The sequence below is a fragment of the Lemur catta genome, chromosome 1, assembly GCF_020740605.2.
Source record: "Lemur catta isolate mLemCat1 chromosome 1, mLemCat1.pri, whole genome shotgun sequence".
Lineage (NCBI taxonomy): Eukaryota > Metazoa > Chordata > Mammalia > Primates > Lemuridae > Lemur > Lemur catta.
In genome coordinates, this window is record NC_059128.1 from 68,765,396 (window position 1) to 68,778,784 (window position 13,389).

General features: G+C 34.2%; 1 protein-coding gene across 4 annotated transcripts in view; it reads left to right on the top strand.

Moving 5' to 3' along the window:
• The window catches only part of SLC12A6 (solute carrier family 12 member 6), a 90,011-nt gene that overhangs the window by 35,779 nt on the left and 40,843 nt on the right, over positions 1-13,389 (top strand). For all 4 annotated transcript variants that reach the window (XM_045527599.1, XM_045527606.1, XM_045527612.1 and 1 more), the window contains one exon: positions 9,229-9,273. In XM_045527599.1, the coding sequence (XP_045383555.1) occupies positions 9,229-9,273 (45 nt within the window). The remainder of the gene's footprint in view (positions 1-9,228; positions 9,274-13,389) is intronic.

Below are 13,389 nucleotides of genomic sequence, written 5' to 3' on the forward strand. Positions count from 1 at the left end.
ATTTAATAAACATTTCAGTTAAAATTACAGTAAATATGTCTGGATATTTGTATTCTTACAGAAGTAATCAAAAGTATAAAAGTAACAAAGTAAGATAGTTTGGTGACTTAACTGTTTTTGCACACATTAAATCAGAAGCATATTTACTGTTCTGGGGTGGATGTTCTTTATCTCTTCCTAATTTCCTACCCTTTCAGTTCTGACGCTATTGGATTCCATAACCACATGAGCTTCCCTTTACTTTCCCCATGTCCTGCCATGCTCTTAGCAAAAAGGGGTGGGAGTGGTCTTACCTGGGTAGGCAGTGTTTCTGAATCCTGTTGCAGTAGGCACAGTATGGCCATCTGTGGTCACTGTGTAGTTCCACACATTAGATACCTACTTTGATGATTGGTAATTTAATTATTTATTTATTTGTTTGTTTGTTTTTGAGACAGAGTCTTGCTCTGTTGCCCAGGATAGAATGCCGTGGCATCAGCCTAGCTCACGGCAGCCTTAAACTCCTGGGCTCAAGTGATCCTTTCCCTCAGCCTCCCAAATAGCTGGGACCACAGGTGTACACCACCATACCCAGCTAATTTTTTCTATTTTTAGTTGTCTGGCTAATTTCTTTCTATTTTTAGTGGAGACGGGGTCTCAGTCTTGCTCAGGCTGGTCTCAAACTCTTAACCTCAAGTAATCCTCCTTCCTGGGCTTCCCAGAGTGCTAGGATTAGAGGTGTGAGCCACCATGCCCAGCAAATTTAATTATTTCATAAATGCTTTGTTGTGATGTCCTTTACGTTAGTTATTCTTAATGTAGACCTATGTTACTAATATTATTCTTGTGCCTAAATTTTATGAACAGCCAGCATAATATAATAGAAAAATCAGAATCCAGGTTCAAGACAGTCTTTTGGCTGGGTGTGGTGGCTCACGCCTCTAATCCTAGCACTCTGGGAGGTTGAGGCGGGAGGACTGCTCGAGGTCAGGAGTTCGAGACCAGCGTTAGCAAGAGCGAGACCCTGTCTCTACTAAAAATAGAAAGAAATTATCTGGACAGCTAAAAATACATATAGAAAAAAATTAGCCAGGCATGGTGGCACATGCCTATCGTCCCAGCTACTTGGGAGGCTGAGCCAGTAGGATTGCTTAAGCCCAGGAGTTTGAGGTTGCTGTGAGCTTGATGCCACAGCACTCTAGCCCGGGCAACAGAGCGAGACTCTGTCTCAAAAAAAAAAAAAAAAAGACTTTGAAATTTACATTGAATATGCGTTGGCCAAACCATTGAGCCTAATTTAGCTTTAGCTTCTTTATATGTTTCCTACCTATATCACAGGGTTACCACGAGACTCAAATGAGATATGTGAAAATGTTTTAAAAACTATAAAGTGTTATTAAATATAAGGTACTGTTATTACTACCATTCTTTCTTAGTTTCTTATGTTGAACTTGACTCTTCAACTAGATTATGGGCTACTTAATGTCAGGAAATATCTTATGCTTATTCCTCACAGCATCCAGCACAACTTTAGGCATGTTTAAAACTTATGGAATTAAGTTATTGTTTATTTGAATGGAGTCATTAATAAAATTATACTGGGAGTATCGTTTGGACAATCCTCAACAGTTACTAGTATAATTAATTTTATCACAAAATCCCAAATCATATGTTAATACATATTTGGTCCCAACTGTAAATGTATCACACTTTGAAGTAATTCTATGAAGTAGGAAGTTAAAATAAAAAAACATTGGAAATAAGACTAGTGAATTAAACTATTAGTAATACATGACTGTACAATTTTAAGTCAATGTATACATCAGTGCTAACCATTCAACCACATTACTTTTATATTTTCCTTAGCACTATTGTACCACAAAATGCTTGAAGTTTAGAGTTCTAAGAAATGGACCCGGCTACCTAAGTTCTAATTGTTGTCATGATTGTTTGTAGCATTGTAATTTTTATTATTTCTCTTGAAAATCATTCCATGACTCATCTCAATTTTCTGTAGTATAGTATTATTCATATTGTATAGATAGTAAATTAAAGCTAAGAAATGTTAAATCATTTTTACGGGGTTACATGAATAGCATATGTAGAGCTAAGATCTCACTTGAGCTTTATCTGCTTCCCAGTCCTATATTCTCTTTTCACTCTGCCTCATTATCTTCTCTCTGGGACAGCTTTCTCTCCATTTCCCCTCCCCCTCCCAGTCCCTGTTAACCACCATGCTATTTTCTATTTATATAAATAGATATATTTTAGATAACTCATATAAGTGGAATCATAAGCTATTTGTCTTTTTACGGCTAGTTTGTTTAGTGTATTGTTCTCAAGATTCATCCATGTTGTAGCATGTGTCCAAATTTCCTTCCTTTTAAAGGCTGAATAATATTCCATTGCATGTGTATAGCATGTTTTGCTTATCCATTCATCCATCAGTGGACATTTGTATTGCTTCCACCTCTTTAAATGAATTCTTACTGTCTTTTGGTAGGTATGTGAAGACCTCATACCTAACAAAAAAAATCCATGCCGCTGGTTTGCCATTGGATAGAATTCACTAGCAAGCTGGCCTGGAAAACCCCTTTGTAAGCACTGTGCCTTTGACTTAGATTACTTGCTCTTCTCTCAGTCTTCCACAACTCAGTAATGACATCTCTATTCATCTAATTGCTGTGGAAAAATCGTTGGCTTCTTTCTTTCTCTCCTACCTCATATCCAGTCCATCAGCATGCTAATCTTGTCAGTCCCTCCTTTGAAATGTACCTAGTCAACATACCTAGCATCTGACTACTTTTCATAACCTCTGCTACTTTCTGACCTGATCCAAACTGCCATTATGTTTTCTTGGACCACAATAAAAGCCCTAACTTTTCTCTGCTCCTGCTTGCTTGCCCACTGCAATCTATTCTTCAGCTATTGTGATCGTGTTAAAACATAAACCAAAACCTTCCAGTGGCTTCCTGTCTCACTCAAAGTAAAATCAAAAGTCTTGACTGTATCCTACAAGGCCTCATCACATGGTCTGTGCTCCCTCCTCTATCACCTATATCCATCTCTTATTCCATGCCCTGTCACTTTCACCTTGTTTATTCTGTCTGATAACCTGGCCTCCTTGCTGTTCATTGAACATGCCTACACTCCTGCTCCAGGGTCTTTGCGCTAACTGTTCCCTCTGCCTGGAATGTTCTTCCGCAGATGTTTGTATGGCTAAGTGCCTTACTTCAAGTTTCTGCTCAAATGTCACATTATCTGGGAGGCCTTTTCAGACTCAGTATCCAAACTAGCACACAAACCACTCCCCCACTAATCCTCTGTATTCTCTTGCTCTGCTTTTTTGTTTGTTTTATGACTTATCACTCTTGACATATTTATTGTTGGTCTATTCCCCACTAAAATACAAGATTCTTGATGGCAGGGATTTTGTTCTTACATTACTTATAGTTAGAACGGTGTTTCACATGTAGAAAGTGCTCAACAATATTTATTGAAAAAAATATTTATTGAATAAATGAAAGAACTACAAATTTGAAAGTAACATGGACATTACCGTTGTAGACTAGCCCAAGAGCTCTCCTTCCAGAAGATATCAACCTATTTTTACCATTTTCACTACAGTCATTCTTAATATCTTTCTGAGATTTCTGTAGGAGACCCTCCTATTTCTATTCTTGTTCCCCGTATAATCCATTCTCCAACTGGCAGCCTGCATCTTTTGAAAAGTTAATCAGACCTGTCATGATGCTAATTTTCAAGGTAAAACTAACACTCCTTACCATGGTCTGCAAGACCACAAGATGTAGCTGCCCCCTAATTTGCTGACTTCTTTTTTTATCCACTGTCTTACTGTGCTTTAGTTGCATTAATGTTTCTCAAACATACCAAACATATTACCATTTTAAGGCCTTTGCACAGCTACTCCTCTGCCCTGACCAGTCTTTCATGATCCTCATGTGTCTGGCTCCTTTTCATGTAGGTCTCATTTTAAGGGTTACCTCCTTAGAAAGGTCTTCACAGTTCACCCAATCCAAAATAGGCTCTCCAGTCACTCTATTTTCTCTATAACACTTCAAACCTTAAATTATCTTGATTAATAATTTTCTTTTATTATTGATCTTCCCATATCTGCATGACAACAGGAACTTTTTCTTATTTGCTCTTCTATACTTGGCACATAGAAAAATGCCTGGGACTTTTGGTCACTCAAATATTTAAACAGGTGATGGATGGTTGAATGAATGAATAAATGAAGCTTTATTGTGACCTGAGACACTTGTTAAAACTACAGAATCTTAGTCTTCTCCTATGAAATTGAGTCAAAGCATTAGTTATGTGACCCAGGAATTTGTAGTTTAACAGATACCCCCATGATTATTTTGACTAGGCAAATCTGGAAAATGCTGGTTTAATGGAAATAGTGCTGACTGAATGAATGACCAAGCAAATAGGGATGATAATCCAGGGAGTAGTCTTCTAACCTTATATATTTATATGAATTAGTTGAACATTTCCCAAAGTGTGTACCATAGGACACTAATTACACAAGGTATTTGATACAAAATGAGTTATCTTTTCTAACACTTTTAGGAATGCTGAATATTCTTTTTTCAGAGCTAGCTAGACATCCATTAAGATATTAAAGGGTATGAGAAATTACATACACATCATAGAAATCTACTGAACTATTAAATAGATTTGCCAAATTTATTTACCATTCCTGCCCCAAACTGTTTTCTCACCAAATCCCTTTTAATATGCTAAGGAATATGCACTTAAGCGCTGTACATCAAGTGTAGTCCATGGTTTCGTGCTACCATCACAGCTTATTTTATCCATGGTTAACTGTCAGCTCAAGTCACTTATATAACAGATGATTTGGACTAAACTATAAATTTTAACTAAAGCACCTTTTGGGGCTTTAGGGGGCCATATGTAGGCTCTATATTGCTTTTTAAAACTATATGCTTATTATATTAAAAATCAAATAAGAATCTTTTGACTGTTATTTTGGGGTAGGCTAGAAGCATAAAGAACAAATAATTTGACTTTTTGTATGCATTGGTTTACATTGCCATCTTACTGCTTAATTGCTTTGCCTAAAATTGCCTGCTGTTTTTCACACCTCTATTTATTTAAACCCCATTAATCTCATGTAAGTTTTTCTAGGTCTATCTAGTTTCATTGCAGTAAATTTAGAATCTATTATATAAAGAGGCTAGCCTTTTCAGATTTTGCCTTATTTCAACTTGTTTTCCCACTTAGGTTTCCCACCAAGATCAGAACCTACCCATATAGAGGGGCAAAAAAATCTAATAAATTCATATGTTAGAGTAATTGTCTTTGGTTCTACTTTTAATCATCTTTGTCTAATTCTGAGTCAAATGGTTTCTTATGATGCCACTGCTTTGGTTTTTTAAAAAGTTGAATGGTGGAAAATTAAATCTGTGTTAAGATAGTGATTTCAGGTGTTTGATATCTGGAAATAGCTTTTGTAATATGCCTAGATAACATAGCCAGTAACATAATAGTCTGATTGTCCTGATGTATATGTACTTGGTCATGCCTACTTATTTACCTAAAGAATTAGGCAACAGTTTCCACTGTTGATTATGTTATTCAAAGATATTAATGATTCCATATTTAATCAAGTAAAACCTTCTACACTGAGTTTTAGCTGCAAGATATAGGTTAACTTTTTTTGCTTCAAACTCTCCACCATTATTAGTAGTTGAAGTGATTCTCATAGGAAATTCGAGGAAAGACTATTGCTGTGTAAAGCTCTTCAGCAAAACTTTACAGAGGCAGTTTTGCAAGTGTTTATCCCCTATGATTATTTTTCTCTGCCTCTATTATCCAAGGCGCATGGCAAGAAACTAAATAAAATCTTCATTGTTTACCATTTAGCCAAGATAAATATATTGAGCAAGTGCCTATTTGTAAAACTACTATATCATTACTTTTACAAGGAAATATTTTGTTTACTTTTCTGATTGCATTTACCTGTTGTTAAAAGGCGTATGTTTTGTTTCTGTTTTTATTTGAACTACCATTTTACCTTACAGAGTATCTCAGGCTTCTGATTATAACCTGGTTGTATTATAACCTAGGAGTAGCTTAATTTATGAAGGCCACTGAAGGGTAAAAATAGTCACATTATTGGCACATGGTTCCTGTTACAGGAAGTAATTTGGTTAAGATAAATGTTATTTTGAGTAATATTTAGAACAACTCTCAGTGTTAGGCAAACTTGGGTGTGCCCTCACCAATGACATGGTCAGGAAAAATGTTAAATGGGAGAGTTCAGATACAAGACAATATAGAAAGGTGCCCAGACATATCTCAGAGCAGTGTTAGCATGTTGATTACACAACTTGAATTACAAACCCAGAAACACCCTTCAACTTAAACCCACTTTACCAATTGTGGTTTTTATAGGCATGGCTAGTTTCATTCTAGTGGCTTCTTGAGCCTGTTCACTCCCAGATTTATCCTTGTTTTAGCTTTTATTATATTAATGAAGGATTTGCAGGTTCTTGAAGGTTAGTCTTCAAATTACCAAATAAATATCAGGTAAGGATTGTCCTGTAATCCTTTAATTATAATAAATGGAAAACAAAAATCTGAGTTGAGCTCATAGAGAACTATACAAAAGACTTTTTTCTATTCATTTCAAATATTGAAGGGTGTTCAAAGGAAGAGTCCTGGCTCAGCTAGAGAATATATAAACATCATGTAGGTACAGCTCAGAAGGCAAGGAAGTATATAGTGCAGGAGTTAATTCTTTTTTAAGAAAAAGTCATTTATATTTTATTCTCTAAAACCATGCCTAGTCTACCTGAGTTATCTAGGATGTTTTTCTATTTCTATTCATAGGACACATTCCCTGGCAATTCCAGATTTTTTTTTTTTTTTTTTTTTTTTTAGAAAAAAAGTTAGAATTACAGAGTATTGAGAAGCAAGAACATAGGGTCTCAAAGCATCAAGACTGAATCAATATCTAACCTTTCTCTTTTGGCAGTAGTGTGATGTATCTGGCCACTCATGAAGTTTGACATTTTTTTTAAACTATATATATTAAGATATGAGATTCTCAACTTTTCTGGCCCAGCATGCCTGAGACAAGCCAAGGCATTCACATTAGTGACAGTAGCTGGGAATCAGAATCTTGAGGAGGGGTGTTTGTTTGGTTTAGGGAGAAAAATAGATGATGTAATAACTCCTCTCCTTTTCCTCTAGAGTCACTAGAGCAGATCTAGGTGATGACTAAAGTTCCTTCAGTTCTAAAATTCTATTATTCTCTCTCTGTTCTTCTTTCCATGCCACCAACACACCTGCTTCTCTATAATGATAGAGTCCAATTTTCCTGGAGAAAGAGAGATCTAATATATCAACTTACTATAGAACTGTTATTCTTACTTTTTAAGTACATGCACGAACAACCAATATTCTTTATTTAAATGGAAAATAATATGAGTTTAAAGTAAAAGCTGGGAATTCAGTTGTTGGTATGTTGGGGAAAATATTTTAGAATAGAAAATATGGAATTTCTCTTTTGTAAAACCAAATTAAGAATTTCCTCTGAAAATAAATATTCAAATAGCATTTAAAACTTTAGTTGTAGAAATCAGGTTTCTACCTTATTTCCTTTTTGATTAAAGTATGTAGAGTATATGCCAGTATACTTCAGAAACCAGTATTTGATAAGTATTCTTGTTTCTTTCTGTCTGGGCTACTTATTTTAAAGTCTTAGGTTTAATTAAATATGTATATAAAACGTATATATGGACCATGGAAAATATTATTTGAATTTTGTCTAAAACACCAATAATGTGATATGAAAATATCTGATATTTATTGTTGACAAAATCACAGATACTTTATGTAGTTTGTTGCCTTCATCATAGTTGACAAAAATACTAAACTTCAATTAGAGGTTAGTAAAAATAAAGATGTAACTTTTTTCCCACTGTTCACAGATCCTCCTGGTCAAAAATTATTTTCATTTCCCCAGATACAAGAAAGCCAGATGTAATCCTCAGCATCTCAGGAGATTTAATCTTTGAAGAAAGTGGAGCTCAGGATCTTTTCCATATTTAGCCCTTAATGCTTTTCAAGCCTTTAAAATAGGCAACTGGTTGATTATTAAATCATGATTGTCAATGTCTCTTGCATTAGGAACTTGGCTTATTGCCACTAATTTTATTTTACATTACTGAATAATAGATATTTACAAAAGCCAGTTTAGTCATTTTGCCTTAAAGTCAAATCAGAACATATCTGTTAGTAATGAATGCTTTATTTATGTCTTGACTTTAAGCTACTATGGCTATATGTTCCCTTGTCATTAAGCAGGAAATGTAACTCATGTCATTAACCCTGAATCATTCTTCTACTTTAAGAAACTATTGGTTGGTCAAATTTGTGTGATTACTCTTTTTATTTACATATATAACAAAACATATATAACAGTATATATATTATAAAACATATATAACAAAATTCATTAATTTAACCATTTTTAAGTATATAATTCAGTGGCATTAATTATATTCACAATGTTGTACACCCATTATCACTATCTATTTCCAAAATTTCTCATCACCCCAAACAGAAACTATGTACTCATTAAGCAGTAACACCCTATATTCCCACTCCACCCAGTCCCTGGTAATCAATAATGTACTTTCTGTCTCCATAAATTTTCCTTTTCTCAATATTTCATATAAATGGAATCGTATGACATTTGTTCTTTTGTGTCTGGCTTATTTCCCTTAGCATAGTGTTCTCTCAGAGTTAATCCATGTTGTCACATGTATCAGAATTTCATTCCTTTTTGTAGCTGAGTAATATTCCATTGTATGTACATACCACATTTTGTTTATTCATCTGTAGGAGTACACTGGGGTTATTTCCACCTTTTGTCTATTGTGAATAATTCTGCTATAAACTTTGTGGTACAGGAGTCTGTTGGAGTCCCTGTTTTCAGTTCTTTTGGGTGTATACCTTGATGTGGAATTGCTGAGTCACATATTAAATCTCTGTTTAACTTTTTGAGGAATGTGATCTTTTTTTTTTTTAATAATAGTTCACTCTAGTTTTTTTACTATCCTTTCATTAATGTTTCTTAAGTTTTTTATTATTTTTGCTTATTTCCTTTGTTGACTTTTGTTGCTGATTTTAAAGAAATTATTTGTTTTGATCATTCATTTTTTCTTTTCTTTTCAATTGTTTGTTTTTCAGACCCGAGTCAGAACTCCATCACAGGGGAACACAGCCAGCTGTTAGGTATAGTATTACCATGGGGATTAACTTTCTCCAAAGTCACTCTTTACCCATTTATACTAACAGACATTACTCCCTTCTCTAATTCTATTTTCTATCTCTTCCATTTCTTTTCACCTCTCAACGTTTTGTCTGCTGTTTTTATTCTCAACTTGGTAAGTTTTAGGAAACTACTTCTGTAATTGATTGCTAAGACTCAATTTAGTTATATTAAAAAGTAATTTTACGTGGTTATGGTTAAAAAAGAAAAATCTAAGAATTAGGGCCAGGCATGGTGGCTCATGCCTGTAATCCCAGCATTTTGGGAGGCCGAGGTGGGAGGATCGCTTGAGACCAGGAGTTTGAGACCAGCCTGGGCAATATAGCAAGACCCCATCTCTATAAAAAACAAAACAATAAAATAAAAATAAGAATTAGAACTTCATTTTTCCAAGATAATTTTGAAGATATTATAATACTCTAATATCTTGGACTTTGAAGCTACTTTCCCCTTTTTTATTATTTTTCTTAGTCTTTGATTGCCATTTTAATTACTGAAAGTACTTCATAAACAGTATGGCCTTAAGTAATCCATAAAAATTGATGTTCTAGTTCCTTAGCAGTGAAACAGGTTCTGGAAATGAATTGATTTCCCCTAAGTATCACTTATTTAAATTTCAGTAAGCTTGTAATTTGACAAGAGTTGCACAATATCTCAGAACTTATAAATTTTAAAAATATAAAACTGAAACATGCTTTGGTAAGGGATTCAGACAATACAAACAGTATATTTAAAGAAAGTAAAAGACCTTTGAAGTATCTCTTCTCCCTACCAACTCACCTCCACTCTTCCAAAGTACTTGCTGTTGACAATTTATTGTGAATTCTAGAAATTTTTAATTATAATTTTTTTCATTTTATATATGATTTTTTTATATCAATGGGGTTATAGTATATGGACTGTTGTCTTGAATAGACCCTTTTTTTCACTTAACATTTTATCTTGGACATCTCATATCAGTACATAAAAATTTATCTTGTTCCTTTATTTGTGGCGGAATAGTATTCTTTCACGCTCCTACACTATAAATTTACTCAGCCAAGTTCCCTATTCCTGAGCATTTAAGTTATTTCCAGGTGTGTTAGTGTTACAAATTATGTTGCAATGAACATCTTGTACTTATATCCTTGCATTCTCATTGCCAGTGTATTTGTAGGGTAAATTCCTAACAGTGGAATTCTTTACTCAAAGGGTATGTATATTTAAAAAAAAAAATACATCAACTTAAACTCACATGAATAAGAGGTATAGAGGAATGCTTGTCATGCTTGGCTCCCTACCACTGAAACTAGGTATTATCAGTCTTAAAATTTTTTCTTTACTTAATAGGTGAAAATGGCATCTCTAGTTTTTATTTATACTACTTTAATTATGAGTGGGGTTAAGTACTTTTAAATATATTAACAGCCATTTTGTGTGTGTGTGACTTTTGATTTGAGTCTTATTTTGATTGTACACTGCTGAACTCTTAGCTGTTTGTTTGTTTTTTTTGGTTTTTTTTTTTGGAGACAGAATCTCACTGTGTTGCCCGGGCTAGAGTGCCATGGCGTCAGCCTAGCTCACAGCAACCTCAAACTCTTGGGCTCCAGCAATCCTACTGCCTCAGCCTCCCAAGTAGCGGGGACCACAGGCATGCGCCACACGCCCGGCTAATTTTTTTATATATTTTTAGTCGTCCAGCTAATTTCTTTCTATTTTTTAGTAGAGATGGGGTTTCGCTCTTGCTCAGGCTGGTCTCGAACTCCTGAGCTCAAACGATCCACCCGTCTCAGCCTCCCAGAGTGCTGGGATTACAGGCGTGAGCCACTGAGCCCTGCCTTAGCTGTTTGAATATGCACAAAGCAGCTGTAAGCTGTCAGCAAGTCCAAAGTAGGAAAAGTACTTGATATGACTTGTTTACTTATAAAAGATTCAGAGTATTAGTTGAAGAAATTGGAATACTTCATTTTTGCTCTATTTTAAGTACTTAGAATACTCCTTGAGTTAATGAGAAGAGTTAATGCAATCTTAATTTTCATTCCTTTGAGTGAATTTATATGTCAACACAGTACTTGACACCCTAGGCACTCAATAAATATTTATTAAGTAAATGGTTTGATATAAACATAGAAATCTGATCACTAAGGTCCTGGCCTTGTGATACTGGAGGTGTTTTCTTTTCTGTTCGTTATTCTCTCTTTTATATTGGATAGTTTATTTACACTGTTCAAAATTAGTCTTCTCTACATAAAAATTTTATATTTGGATGAGGAATTGTTAAGATTTCATTGAACAATTTTGCTAGATCATGAGAAGAATATCTTTCCCCCAAAATTATTAAATGGCTTTTGTCCCTGCTACATACATGGCTGGCAGAAAAGTTTGAGAGTAGTTCATTATCTGACTAGGAACACATACACAATGGAGGTAGGGAAGGAGATAGCTAATGAAATGGACAATTGGGAGTTGGTACAGTTCCAGCATTACTAAGCTAGATTTTGTTTCCAGTTAAGCACCTGTAGTAAAAAATAACAGGAGAATTGGAGGCAAAAAGCAATAATATGTGACTGTGAAGGAAGAGCTCTCTTAGTCATTATTAGCCAAAAATCCTAATAGTATTTGCAAAAAGACTACTCCAGACAGTAAGCTCATTTGGCAACCTACAGTTGCATTCAATTTTTAACAGACCTGGGGATTTATCCAGAGTCTTCTGATCAGACTCTCAGATAAGTCCATCCTGTTACCCTAGATTATCTCCTAGGTTCAGTAGGTCACATTATTATATTTTCTTCTTTTCTCATGCTCTGAAGAACTACTATCTTCTGTTTCCTATCCTAAGTAACTTTGTTTTAGCTATACCCTTAAAATCTTTAAAAGGCTGGTTTATTAAATGAACTCTGAGTTTGCAAAAGAGTGAAAGATGATTTTTTTGTTATATTTTCTAACAGTCTTACAGTTCTTCAGAAAAGGCATTGGTAGCTTGAATTAAAATCCTCCCATTTCTCTCTAAAAACTTTGTTTAGGATAATTTGGCCTCGTAGGTAAAAAACTGGTTCAATTGCCTGCTGAATCAAATTTTTAATAGCATCTTTCAGACCTTTCCTGCTGAATTGGATTTATAATAATAGCATCGTCCAAACATTCTAAATGTTTTTTCTGTCAACAGAGTAAAGTTATTTTAATGTATCTACTGTTCCCACTGACTCATCAGGTCTCTTGCAAAACTCAGAGTCAAGCTGAGGAGATATATGGGAGGATGAAACTGCTATTGTGATAATGAATCAAGCTGTACACTCATGATTTATGAACTTTTCCCTGTGCATGTATATGTATAATTTTCAATTTAAAAATTTTAGAAAGCAAGCAAACAAGCAGTGGGTCCTGGCATTTTTATAAGAAGTTTTACCAAACATTGAAAGAAAAATAATTCCAGTTTTCTACAGTCTCTCAAGGAATAGAAAACCAAGTAACCACTGCCTAACTCAGTTTGAGGCTTTCATAACCTTGGTACCAAAACTTAACAGTGATAATATGAGATAAGAAAAATACAAGCCAGTCTTACTTATGAATACATATGTAGTTGTAAACAAAATATTTATAATCTGAATCAAGCAATATACTTTTAAAAATTACCCCAATCACCAAGTGTGTTTCTTTAAGAAATATATGGTTGGTTTAATATTGAAAATCAGTTTACATAGTTTACTATATTAACTAATAGATTAAAGGAGAAACATTATATAATCATCTTAATAGATGTAGAAAAAGCATTTGATTTGAGACATACCCAATATTTAAATTCATGAGTTCATAATGATAACTTAAACTAATTCATCACCATTGGCGTATTCCATTGAACCAATTTATTATTCTGAGAACAATTTATTCTGAGGTCAATAAAGGAAAGAATGAAGTATTTTTCTTGCTTTTAACTGTACCTTGCTTTTAACTGGGTAACCAAATGGTAGATTAAAGGGAATGTCTCTTTATAGAAGTATTTCAGCTAATAAATGAAGGAAGAATAATCAAATGAGAATATCACCATTTGGTAATCTCTCATAAATTAATGGATCTAGGCATCAACAGTTGCTAATATTTCA